Source organism: Oculina patagonica, chromosome 11 (assembly GCF_052425735.1).
Source record: "Oculina patagonica isolate OP01 chromosome 11, crgOcupat, whole genome shotgun sequence".
In the NCBI taxonomy this organism is placed as follows: domain Eukaryota; kingdom Metazoa; phylum Cnidaria; class Anthozoa; order Scleractinia; family Oculinidae; genus Oculina; species Oculina patagonica.
The window spans coordinates 19,405,816-19,419,282 of record NC_135768.1 but is presented as its reverse complement, the minus strand read 5'-3'; the positions used below and the strand labels follow the sequence as shown (position 1 = coordinate 19,419,282).

General features: G+C 38.2%; 2 protein-coding genes across 2 annotated transcripts; both read left to right on the top strand.

Annotated features, from left to right (window-relative positions):
- Positions 1–183: 183 nt before the first annotated feature.
- On the top strand, positions 184–13,315 carry LOC144630548 (beclin-1-like). Its single transcript, XM_078488909.1, has 14 exons — positions 184–339; positions 1,195–1,271; positions 2,000–2,058; positions 2,273–2,354; positions 3,125–3,519; positions 4,013–4,096; positions 5,829–5,889; positions 6,003–6,091; positions 6,682–6,753; positions 7,298–7,336; positions 9,493–9,535; positions 10,234–10,283; positions 12,798–12,854; positions 12,995–13,315. The coding sequence occupies exons 1-14, from the start codon at positions 213–215 to the stop codon at positions 13,098–13,100; spliced, it is 1,341 nt and encodes a 446-aa protein (XP_078345035.1). The 5' UTR covers positions 184–212; the 3' UTR covers positions 13,101–13,315.
- On the top strand, positions 10,797–11,695 carry LOC144630549 (uncharacterized). The gene has a single exon (XM_078488910.1). It carries the CDS (start codon positions 10,884–10,886, stop codon positions 11,487–11,489), a length of 606 nt encoding a protein of 201 aa, XP_078345036.1. The 5' UTR covers positions 10,797–10,883; the 3' UTR covers positions 11,490–11,695.
- Positions 13,316–13,467: the final 152 nt, after the last annotated feature.

Below are 13,467 nucleotides of genomic sequence, written 5' to 3'. Positions count from 1 at the left end.
CGTTTCCAATCTTCCTCGGTCCAATAAGAAGGCCCGGCTGGTCAAAGAAAGAAACAAGATGGCAATCTTCGTTTCTGTTTTGATTCCTCAGCAAATAGTTTCTTTATAACGGAGCGCTGATCTCCAAAATCTACGATGTTCTAGTGCTGATTATGTGACCCAAACATTTTTATTTACGGCGAAGAAATTCAAAGCTAATCACTGCACTCTATATGGCTTCCGCAAAAGAAGTCAGAGGAACAACTTACGTAAGTTTCGTGTGTCAAAGATGTTATCAACCTTTGAAGCTGGACCATTCCCTGTTGTCTTTGGATGGAGAAACGATTGCAGAGCTAACAGGTTAGTTCATGGCGTTGAAAGTGAATTCTTAGCTAGAGATATATGATCAAGTGATCAAGATCATTGTTGTCGTTGAGCTTATATTAAAATTAATCTACTTTTTACAACACAAAATTAATAGAAACGTTCAAGTGAGTACTGTGTCATTGTACAGAGGGTCCTGAAAAGGAGGTTATAAATCCCATTTTCCAACCCAAATTTTGCCAAATCCCATTTCCCAGCCTACTGTTTTCCCGATTTTCCAAATCCCAGTCCCAGCTCTATTGTTCCCATTTTCCAGTGAAAATTTGCCCAAATCCCAGTTCTCATCTTACCCCTTCAGGCCCCATTGTGCAGTGTCAATAATAAGCACAGTGCACACTGTCAATAATAAGCGCTTGGGTAGGCATACAGTAATGTATATCATATTTCATTTACCTGATTTTGTACTGGTACCCAAGCAATTTCACAAACCCTTTATTTTTTTTATTGGTTCTCCTTTCACACAGTCATGGCACTTTTTGGGTAATCTTTCTTTGCTAATCATTCTTTTTATGTTGTGTGTATATTAAACTGCTGACTAAAACAGTTAGGGTAGCAGATCCAAAGGTACTAAGAAATGGGGGAGGGGGTGTGGGGGTAAGGAGGGGGGCAGTGCAAAGTTGTTGCCATATAAAAAGTTCCTCCACTTACGTTTTTGCAGATTTCTAATGATTCTGTTTAATTGATCAATCAAAATTTGAGAAGTGTATGGGGTAGAGCTGACAGGACGACATGTAATCTAAAGAAATCTAACATTTATTGAGTGGTGTGACAGTACATTATCAACATCCCTGTAAAAATAAACTGCTTTAATTTTATATTTTTGTAATTTAGCACCCTTCCCAGAATTTGCAGATCAGACTGATAGTGGAGAAGATGCAAGTGGGAGGCATGATTCTACTTCACATCAGGTACTATTAATTGTTAACCCCTTTAGTCCCAAGCCACAAGATACATGTATAGAATCTCCTTACTGTCAGACTGTCACTCATTTCTTTTGTTTATTAATATTCTGAGATTTTTGTGGTACATCAAGGATGTCTCCTGGTCGATGGTTTTCTTTATTCTGTTAACCAGTGTTTTAGATATAGTATACCGGTATTTGATGTGTAATAATAAATTATTATATCAAAAACAAGAGACAGTGTTTCAGCATGATATCCAAACACAGAGAAGAGAGTTGAAAATATGACTCGCAGCAGAGTATTTTTGACGAAATTCAAGGTGTTTGGATAGCCGATGATTCACTGTCTCAAGTGTTTGATATGTCTTCTCAATTAAAACAAAAACTACAGAGACGGATAAAAAAAATCGTGAAAATCTATGCTAATTAACACCGGGTATCCAAACTTCCTTCACAGTTATGATTTTCTTTGTTTTAACTTGATAAATTATTGATGAGTTTGAGAAGTTCTAAGACTAACAGTCATTGTTAGTTATAGCATTATGTGAACCTTATTCACTCCTTCACTGTGGCTGTCACTGAAACTATGAATGTTCTGTAACTTATCGCACCTAAACTGCCAAGGGACTGGACTGTTGCACAGTTTTAGTCCCTTCGCAGTTTAGGTACATTTTTCTCTTTATATATATATATATATAACTGTCAATCAATTTTTGTCATGAAAACTGCTTTTAGACTCCTGTTAATGCAGAGGAAGATGACACCGTCATAAGAAGAATCATTCCTCCGGCAAGGTTAGCGTCAAAATGTGTACACTTACTTGGGAAATACAGTGAAAGTCCCTGATTTTTGTCAAAATTTTACTGTGTTCCTCATACATGCAAGTGTAGATAAGAAACTCAAAAATAACTTTCAATTGCTACCTCTCTGTTTGTTAGTAGAACAAAATTGTTTTGACTTGTAATTTAATTCTAACTGTTATTATAATCCTGGCTCTATTTTTTTCAGATTACAATCTCTAGAGGGTGGTTTTACTGTTATTGGAGATTCCCAGCCAATCAACACAGAAAACCTCAGCCACAGGCTTAAGGTAGGAAACGTTACAGACTGTACACTTGCTGTAGTGATATTCAATTTAGTTCCCTTGTTCCAGTAAGTGCACCCTTTCTTTAGACACGCAGCTCTCAAATTTTTCTTGGGCCCCAACCAGGGGCTTGCTTGCTTGCTTGCTTGCCCCAAGCAGTTGCATGCGTTATTGGGTGATTTAGTCAGCAGTGAATTTGCTTGGACCCTCCCCCTTTGAGCAAGTAAAAATGAAAAGTTACTTGCATGGAAGGAAAATCTGCTTGTCCTGGACAACTGGATAGCACTTTTTTAAAGTCCTGCCCAGGACGAACATGAGTTGACAAGAATTCAAATAATCTGTACAGGGTTCATACCCTATTTCAAAAACAATTTTGCAGGACTTTTCCAGGACTCAGATCGATTTTTCCAGTACTCAAAAATTCACATTTAACTCTTTCACTCCCAAGATCTTGGTAGTATTTGCCCTTGCTGTCTGGCATACATTTCTTATAATGTTAGTTCTGAGAATTCAGATGTTACTTGTGTTTAACAGATTTCTAGATACAACCAGGACTGGTTGTATTTTTCCAGGACTTTCTAGTCCTGGAAATTGCCAGATTAAAATTCCAGGTTTTCCAGGACCCATACAATCCCAATCTGTAGCTCTTGTTTGACCTGTGAAACTCTCATGTGCTCTTGTGACTATCATGATCATCAAATTTTAACCTGCTCAGAGTTTTATGAGAATCTTTCAGAGTTTAATTCTCATTACTGTCTGGTTTACTTTTAACGTAGGTCACCACTCAGCTGTTTGACATTATGTCTGGGCAGTCAAGCATTGACCACCCATTATGTGAAGAGTGCACAGACACCTTGCTTGATCAGCTAGACCAGCAGCTAAAGATCACAGAAGATGAACTCAAAGACTATAAAGTATTCTTCAACAAGCTTAACGATAAAACCTCACTAGATGGCGATGCATTGTCCAGCGAACTTGCGGGACTTAGAAAAGAAGAAGAGGAACTGATTAGTCAATTGCAGGAAATTGAAATGGAAAGAGGCAAAGTGGCTGAAAAAATGGAATCAGAAAAAGTAAGGTCTAAACTGTTGGAGATTGAAGAAAAGAAGTATTGGATGGAATACAGCGAATATCAGAAGGAGTTGTTAGAATATGAAGATGAGCAACAAAGGTTAGTCACTATCGGCACAGGCAGCCCAGACTCGCAAACGAGGAAGATAGTTAATGATTTATGTAAGCACTCTGACTGGAACAAGAGTCAATGAAGTAGGCAGTGTTATGTCACAATGCCGACCATTGAGAATTTGAGCGGTCTAGAAGAGGTTGTATGGAGATGGAAATCTGGAAAATTTTTGACACTACAGCTGTACACCTTATGAAGGCTACAACAGAAATAGAAAAATCCCCCAAATCAGGGAAAAATCCCAAAACCACACCAGAAAAAAGACAAGGCAATTTTCCTTTAACAATTGTTTGAATTCCACAGTAGGTTATTTTGATCTCTATACAATGTCTTATAGAGCAGTCATGTTCTCAATGTTAACAATGTTTCAGTGGCAAACATGTTTGGTTTTATCATTTTACATCTCGTTCAATGTACATATACTTCTTCAGAGTTTTGGCAATAGTATGTTTACATGTAATATATATTTTTTTCTGTCCAGTGTTGATAATCAAATGAGATATGCTCAAGCCCAGCTGGACAAACTCAAAAAGACAAATGTGTTCAACAGCACTTTTCACATCTGGTAAGTAAAAAATAATTTTATACATTATTATACTTTGGAAAAATGGAAAGTAATGTACTATTGGTTTAAACTGCTCTGAGATTGTTTTCCATCAAAGGAGCTTGGAGCATAAGTTCACAAGTTCATTTATGATTATTGCCTTCAAGAAGGCCCTGCACTAAGGGAATCATTTGAGTTAGGCAGGGCCAGTGCTCGAAACTAACTTTTGCAAGTAGTCTTCCATGGACAAGTGGACAGAAGTTTTTACTGGTCCTAGAGGAAACTTAACTGGACCCATAATTCATAACTTGCTTTTACAAAGAACACAGTAAGGAAAATAAAGAACAGGATGATTGTCATCTGAAATATGTCAGTCTATTAATGGTTTTCAAATAAAGGCTTATTAGAAAATCACCATCGTCAGCAGCCTTCGTCACTCGGCATACCGATCGATGCAACTTGCTTCATTCATCTCATTCACAGAGGCTGTTTTACCTTTTTGTGTGCTTTAACCAGTCCCCTTAAAGTAGTTTATTAATAGCAAAAAAACACTACGGCAAGCTACCACTGATGTTATTTTTACCGGCAACTAGGCAAAGAAAACTCACTAGATCAGCTGGAATACACAAGTTTACCGCGCTTCACTGGTGATCACAGCCCCTACAATGTTGTTGTCTACAGCGAATGCCTCTAGCTTTCTCAAACCAAGTTTCTCACGAATTTCAAAATGGCGTCGTAGGATGCGCGATCATGAATAGAAGACAAAGCATGCAATTAATAGTCATTTTTATTAACTCAAGATATATAAAATCAAAGACGAATGAAGGGAATGAACAGTGTACTCGTCCCCGAGCAAGAGTAAGTGGAAATTTCACTCGTCCAGTAGGAAATTTAACTCGTTTTTGACGAGTGAACGAGTGTAAGCTTCGAGCACTGAGGGCTTGTACCCTTTTTCACAAACAATTTTCCAGGACTTTTTCAGGACCTAGATTTATACCTGCCAACTTTTTCTAGGTCAAAGGCCTGAGATTTTTATCCTGAGATTGCCAGGAATTCCGAAGAGATACGACAATGTCCAAAGCCTCCCAAAGACGTTCCGAACATATCCCAACCCTAGTGCGTTGACGTGTTTTGCTAAACACAACCCCGTTTAACATGCTTTTCTGGTCAAAACTCTGAGATTTCGGAGAAAGTATCCTCATTTACTCATTTTACATGGAATTTTCTTTTCTTACATTGGTTTGAGTTTACATATTTTTTGGATTGTGTGTCCGTTTTGGTTGTAAAAACTCACATTTTTCTGCCAGGCATGAAAAATTGGTTTGTAAGCGTGAGTTGGCGTGAGATCGAAGCTTTAAACTCGCAGGCGTGAGGTGTGAGTGTTGGCAGGTATACGAGATTGATTTTTTCCAGACTCCAAAATTCACATTAACCCTTTCACTCCTAAAATCTCAATATTATTTCTCCTTACTGTCTGCCATACATTTCTTATAATGTTAGTTCTGAGAATTCTGGTGTTTCTTGAGTTTAAAAGATTTCCAGGACTTTCCAGGACGAGTTGTCTTTTTCCAGGACTTTCCAGTCCTGGAAAGTGCCACAATAAAACTCAAGGACTTTCTAGGTTTTCCAGGACCTGTACAAACCCTGGATAGGTCAGAGGCCAACAGGATCTGCTTGCAGCAAGCCTACAAGTCAGCATAAGTATTTTGAATGTTTGGTGAAAGTAACAGAGATTTTACCTGGTCTGTTTTAGGCATAAAGGTCATTTTGGAACAATAAATAACTTTAGACTTGGACGTCTTCCAAGTGTACCGGTAAGTTTCTCTATAATGCATGTAAGTATGCATGTGATTTCTGTTAAATAACTTTTATGTCTTGAGTGATGTTTGCAATAATTCCAGCTGATGGTTTGTTGATTATTACACAGGTTGAGTGGAGTGAAATTAATGCTGCCTGGGGTCAGACAGTTTTATTACTGCATTCTCTTGCCCGAAAGATGAACCTAACATTTGAGAGGTAAGGCTGAAAAATGCCTAGAATAAAACGTTTCTGAGACAGAAAGGAATTTTCTGATAGGGTTTTCAGTTTAATTTACCTTGTTGGCCGTTGTACATTCTAAGAGGAGAAGTAGAAAGAAATTTGATATCAAATTGTAAAGGAAAGAAAAAATCCTTGTGACAACATAGTGTGTTGAACTTGGTTTGAGCAGCAGTTGGCTTGAAGCAAGCCACACCCAAGGGTTGTGTGTGTTATGTGTAGGGTCACACTGAGATTTAGGGGAGAGAGAACTCTTGTGACAAACAAACCCTGTTTGAAGGCTTTTAGTTCAGATTAGAGAAGTGGGTATCCTGAGGTGGGGGTCACGGGGAGGGAATGCCACTCAACCCAGGAACACTTTACAAAATTTAGCACCCTTTGTTTGAAGGACCCCCTGACACCTTTGTGGTAAGGGATCCAAACCAGTGATTTTGCATCTGTGCACATTGAAGGACATTATCCATTATCTGTTATCCAACCCCAGACACTTGAATGTGTTTCCCAGATACAGTTTTATTGTGCATGCTGTTGTATCTTGCAGATTTAAATCTGTTTTTGTCTTGTTTTAGGTATCGCTTGGTTCCTTATGGAAATCATTCTTATCTTGAATCACTTACAGACAAATCAAAAGATCTTCCATTGTAAGTAGCACACTAATTTATCACAATATTAGCAGAAATGCATTGCCGATTCAAGCTTCATCATTTCAAAGTTCGGAATAATAATTAAATCTCCTTTCTGATTGTCTTAGTAAGATTTCTTTTAATGTTACCTAGTTCTGAAAAGTTGGTTTGTGGCTTACCAAGCGGACCCTGAATTCTGATTTATGTAGCATGAAGTGACTAGGAGAATTGCTATCCCTCTTGCATGGGTTGCTTTCACAGGCTACTTCAAGCTTTTTTGTCAGATGGTCATTACAATTTTACCAGTACACATGTCTCCTGGTAAAAGCGTGGCACTGAGCTTGTGAGAGTGAAGCGACTTACCCAGTTAAGGTTTATGATGGGTATAATTTTGTAATAGCTGGGTACTATTATACTTGAATACACTCCCTTTCTACTTGTGGAAATGCGATATTTGGACAAAATTATGGATATCTCAGTGAAACCAGGCACATAACTCACTCTGGGGCTCTCTTTTAAAATGAACTCTTTTTAATAACTCTTCCTCTCATCTTCATGTCAGATATGGCTCTGGAGGATTTAGGTTCTTTTGGGACACAAAGTGAGTACAATGTTCATTACTACACAAGAGAGAGGGGTTAGTAAATCTTGTGGCCAAATGGGGCAAAGGGGAGGAGTGGGAATAGAGTAAAACAAAAAGAGAATTACATGGCTGCCGCAGACATCAGTTTTTTAAATTCCCTGACTTTTCCCAAATAAAAATAAAATTTCCATGACCAAATAAGTAAAAATGGCAGATATAGGTATCGCAGCCTCAGTCTCACCTTGCTCCCGAAAGAAAAACGTTGCTGAGATCACAATGAAAAACCTTCTTCCAGCCTTCAATAGTATTAAACCAGACGTGGTGTAATTTCAATTTTCCCCAACTTTTTGTTCAAAATATCATCAATTTCCCCTCACTTAAAAAAAAATTCCAGACATTTCCCTAACTTTTAAGATTTTTATTTTTCCCTGACCTTTCCTGACTTGTAGCAAGTCTGAATTACTTGTTTGTACCTTATCCATCTCCAATTTTCTTGGCAATGTTTTCTGCTCATTCCCCCACCCTCCCTACCCTTCCTTTTGTGATTGTGCATGCGTTGTTGGTCACTTTGCTAATTAAGACTTGCAGTCAATGAACTAATTAGTTAATTAATGCCTGAAACAACAACATTCATGAATTTTAATGTAAAATAATAATAAAAAGAAAACTTTTCAAGTTTTGAAAGTATATGTCAAAAAAATAAGCTTAAAGTTTAAGCCTGGGTTTTCCACCAAAAGCAGTAATGAAACATTAAACGGCCTCTTAATAAGTTTAAGCTTTAAACAAAACAACCACAACGCTTTCAGAGCAAATTAATTGAAATTTAAAAGCTTACCTACGATGTTTTAATCCCGTTTACCAAATTTCCTCAACTTGAAGTATTGCCTTCATTTAAGAGAGAGTTTCCTCGCAGTTTTCTCCGCTAATTTCTTCATTTGAAAGCTTTCCAGTTCAAGCTATCCTTTCAATGTTTGGATAAACCGAACAGACTTATTCTCTCTAAATTTAAAACCGTAAAATAAATGTACTGCAAACTGCGAAACTTTTGAAAGTCGACCTCGTGTTTCATCGTCAAAGAGGTCGCTCAAACTTTCTCCCGCCACTCGATTGAGCGCGCGCCAACACGCTATTCTGTGATTGGTTGATTCGGAAGAAAGCGCACGGTGATTGGCTAGTTGCCAGAATATATTAGATACGGTTTTCAGTGTGAGTGTGTTTTATCCTGCTCATATCTGGGACGATTTTGACAATTTAAACCGCTCTATAAACCTGACCGAAAGTAAATTTTGGTAGTTCCTAAATCATTTTTTTTTAAATAAAAACTTTATTAACCAATTTCTAAAAGAATTACAATGTTTACTTTTTGAAAAAAAAAATTTTATATAAAAAAATAATTTAAAAAAAAAAAAAAAAAAAGTCTTTAAAAAAATAAAAAAAAAAAAAAAAAGACTTCGAGAGAAAAAAAAAAAAAAAAAAAATATATAAAAAAAAAATATTCGATCTAAATTGCAGTAGAGAATTCTCAACCTGAAAGTCCAAATCATAAATGTTAATGTTCCTTTTCTCTTTACAGTTGTTGCTACCCTTAGGGGGGGGGGGGGCGCAAAGAGTTTTATATAAAAAACTGAAAACCCCCCTTTCTTTGCGGCGATTAATCCGAGCCACTGGATTAAATCAATCCACTCAATTGCAATGAAATTCAAATTTTACCCTTTTTTTTTCGAGGGGCGCGCGGGCAGATACACGCGCGCGGGGAGAGAAAAAGCTCTTATTTCAGCGAGAAAAAGGGCTGCGACGCAAAAAAAAAAAAAGAGATTGTATTTTTTGGTTTTTGTTGCGCCTGGGGGAAAAAAAAAGGTTATTTTTTTTCTTTTCTCGGGTTTGCGCTTGTGCTTGCGTCGCTAGTGAAAACCAGGCTTTACATGCAGACGCGAAAATACGTTCTGCTGCCGGGGTAAATAACTTTCCTTTTCGCGCTTCGAAAATAGCGAAAACTTAGAGGCCTCATAGAGGTACAAGAAGCGAAAAGTGCTCGATAAATTGTTTTTCTTCATCGTAGGGAAGCGTAATCCTGGAAAATTTGTCTTCCTCAGCTGTAGTTCAACTGATTGATACAATGTAAAAATGTCACTTCGCAAGATTTCAGTTTTCTTTTCCCTATCTGTTTTATCCAGGTTTGATCAAGCCATGGTTGGATTTTTGGATTGTTTACAGCAGGTATTTAAATCTACTTTTTACAGCAAAATTCGCTCCGTAGAGAAAGTTGCGCGCAGATGACGAAAGCAGTGCAACAAAAGTTAACGTCGAGCTCGCGCAAAACAACAAATTTATTCCAATTTAAGGCCCGGCAAAACGAGGAAACATGTTCCAGGATGTTTCCAGCATAACTGTTTCCTCGTTTTGCCATGTTTCCATGCCGCGCGGAAACAAGAAATGTTTCTGCCGTGTAGCAGAAGCAAATTTTGCTTCTTGGAAACAAAATCAACGCTGGATACAATGCTTCCCGTGCGGCAAAACTGGGGAACATTGGGGAAACATGCGCGCGCTATGAGTGTTTCCGGAAACATGTTCCTCGTTTCAGGCCTTCAATAATACTGTAAAACTGGCTTTCTAGAGCTCGTCAGCGCTTGTAGCCATAAAAAAGGTTTTATTTACGAGGAAAGCTTTGAAACTGCGTCTAGAAGCACTTCAATGGTTCAGTTCTGTAAAAACTGTAGTTCTTTTATCCTCTATGCGAACGATATTCGGGAAATGTTCTAATTCTAGTTTTAAATGCAAATTTTTGCGACTTGGGAAGGTTTCTTCTTTTGAGCAAGCGACCTTAAGAGATATTTAACTTGCGAACGAATAGAGATGGAAACTGTTTAAGAGCTGTAAGACCCTGTCTATTTTTTTTTATATATTTCTCTCTTTAGTTTAAAGAAGCGGTAGAGAAAGTGGATAAAAGATTTTGCCTTCCATACAGGTGAGAGCTTGGAAAAAAATTGAGAAAAAAAAAAGAATTTCGAAGGTTTTCTTCTCAGTTACGTGAAATATAAATATTTTCAGTCATAGTTCTAGGCTGATGGTAAATTTTCCAACAAATTTCCCTTCAGACTAGGTTTTACTTTTTATATAACAGTAAGGTTTTATACGATCTAAGAGATGTTGCGTGTGTTCAATGCAGAATTATTTAGGGTTAAAATAGAATTTGCCGTAGTTTTTATTCCGTTTATTGTAGGATTAGTATCGAGCGTCACGCAGACGCCGAGTAGAAGATTGCGTGACAATTTGGTAATGACCATTCTTGACGTCACGGATACGTCACTAAATATTTGTTTCAAAAATTCTCGACTTGTTTACAAACTTTCCTAATTGGTAATGTGCATTTGTGACGTAGCCACTACGTCATTAATTATTCATTAAATTAGCCTAATGACTTGTTTACAATCTTGCGTTAATTAGATAATTGGCAATTATGTCTATGACGTGTACCCTAGGAATTAAATCATTTGCCGCTAGTCTCCGAACTGTCCAGACGTACATTTTTTAGCTCCGTTAAAAAATTCGCCAGAACAGTTCCAAAATGGCCAAAACCCGCCGAGGTGCTAAGAAAGCAGTCGTAGCCAAGAGAAAGAAGGCCGCCCGCAGAAAGGGAGGGAAAAGAAGACCTCTTAAAAGCCAGGCAGTTTTCAATGCCATCGCCGCCTTGCAAGACCGCAATGGATCAAGTGCGAAAGCAATTTTTGCCTACCTTTCGTCGCAGCGTGGAACGAAAACTGTTTCACCTCTGCAAGTAAGAGTTGCATTGGCACGAGGAGTGAAATCAAAAGCTCTTATCAAAAGCGGCAACGCGTTCAAACTTCGAGCCAAGTCCCGATCCCGATCCCGATCCCGTTCAAAATCCCGATCACGATCAAGGTCGGCTTCGAAGACACGCTCCCGATCGCGATCTCGTTCCCGATCAAAGTCAAAGAGCCCTGGCCGGAAATCGGTGAAGAAAGCCACCAAGAAGGCTAAGGCAAGAAAAGCAAAGAAAACTACCAGGAGACGCAAGGCCCGACGAGGAAAGTCCGCGGCCAAGAGGCGCTCTGGAAGGAAATACTACAGAGGTGCGCGCAAGGCAAACAGGAGAGCCGCACCCAAGAAAGCACGCCGCGTTCGCAGAAGGCGACGATCCGCCCGCAAGTGAACATTTGACTGTATAAAGGACTGTGATTTATTTCTTTTTCCTTCTATACATACAAGACTGTGACTTTAGATTTCTATAAGGCTTTTCAAAGAGAACAAAGGACTTGACACGCTGAATGAGATTTAGTAAGCGAAATTGACTGGATTTTTTAAACTCAAAATGGATTGTGACATAAGAAAACTTTGAATAAATCAAAGAAAAGTATAGATATGTTGTCTTTTTTTATATACAAGGGGGGGAGAAAGTAGACGAAAACAAATAAAAAACGAAGGAAATTTCGAATTGAAAACGCAGCTCGCTTTTGAAAAAAAAAAAACAGCGGCAAAATTTAGTTCAAGACATAACTGATTAGGAGGTAATTATCCAATTTTAAGGTTGTTATAAAATAAATAGTTGAGCTTAAACCGGGGACTTAGGACACATTGTTGCGGACGCGAGGTTTCCCTGTTTTCGCCCGCGCGCAACATTTGTTGCGGACACAAAATTTGTGCCTGAGACAAAATATGTTTCTTATTTTTTCAGAAAACGTTTTGTGTCCGCAAACAAATGTTCTCCGGTTTGGGCAGCTCGTTTGCTCACCCAAGAAACATTACGAGCAACAATGTGTCCGCAACAATGTGTTCTCGTTTTTCCCGGCCTTAAATTTCCTAGATTTTTTTTCCTTCCCCGGGGGGAAAAACCAAAAATTTTTTTTTTGAAAAAAAAAAAAAACGGGGAAAAAAAAAATTCCCGGGGGGGAAAAAGGAAAAAAAATGGGGAAAAATGCGCGCGCTAAAAGTGTTTAAAAAAAAATGTTTCCTCCTTTTGCCAGGTCTAAAGCGCGCGCAAGCATTGGCTACTTTCACTAGTTTTCTGTCCGCTAAAGATTCTACGGCAAACATCTCTATTTTTTGCCTTGAAAATGTCGTCTCGGCGGAGCGCGCGCGTTAAAATTACTCAACAGGGTTTTGTCAGTAATTTCTGCGGTTTAGTTTTTGTTTCCACGCTCTCGTTGTAAGAAAACGAACTGAAGCAAAACGAAAAGCAAGATTACGTATAGAAGAGCACCAAAGTGCTTCTACTTCTAACAACTTTTTTCGTCATTTTGTTGGCTTCCCAAATGTCTTAGCCAATCAAATAGCCAACATCAGCACGTGCAATTTATACGGCAGCACGTGACTGGTGACACACGAAGGGAAAAAATCACGTGTACATTCCCCCCCCCTTTTTTTCTATAACCAGGGTTCTTAATCCACTCAAACGTTCAAGTTTTCCAACATTCAGTCAGTTATGTTTCCTTACATTCTTTTTTCTTGCGTTTTTCCGTAGGATGGAAAAAGGCAAAATCCACGATTCAAGCGGATCTGGCGGAGCATTTTCTATAAAGTAAGTTAACCATTTCACGGATAAACATGATTCCAAAGTAAAGGCCTGAATTTAGAAAGAAATGTTGAAGTGACAATTTAGGTTGCCATTTTTCAATTGATAATTCCTAACTACTCGAAACTTGTTTTGTCCCTTGTTAGGATTCAGTTCAACTCCGAGGAGCAATGGACCAAAGCGTTGAAATTCGTGCTGACTAACTTGAAGTGGGGACTGGCATGGGTCTCGTCCCAGTTCACTGAAAAGTGATTCAACAAACGGCCGGCGTGAATTTATCGATGGCATCAAAAGCTGCTTTCTTTACAAGATAAACTTCTGCAAGAAATTTATTCACGACCAAGTAACTTTCCGTAGAATATCTGGTGAAACGGTGGAAATGAAACCCAAGAACTTCCCTATCTCACAGAGATGGATTCAAAATTTAAAATAACATTGACTGAAAACTAAATTTAATTTAGTATTTCTTTCTTAATTTAGTATTTCTTTCTTTCTTTCTTTCGTAATATATTATTAAAGGGACTATGTTACGGATTTTACCAGATTTTTGAACAGCCCAAATTTATATTTTGTCGCAGGAAACCTAAAAATAATAGTCAGTTTTTGTTAACAATTGCTA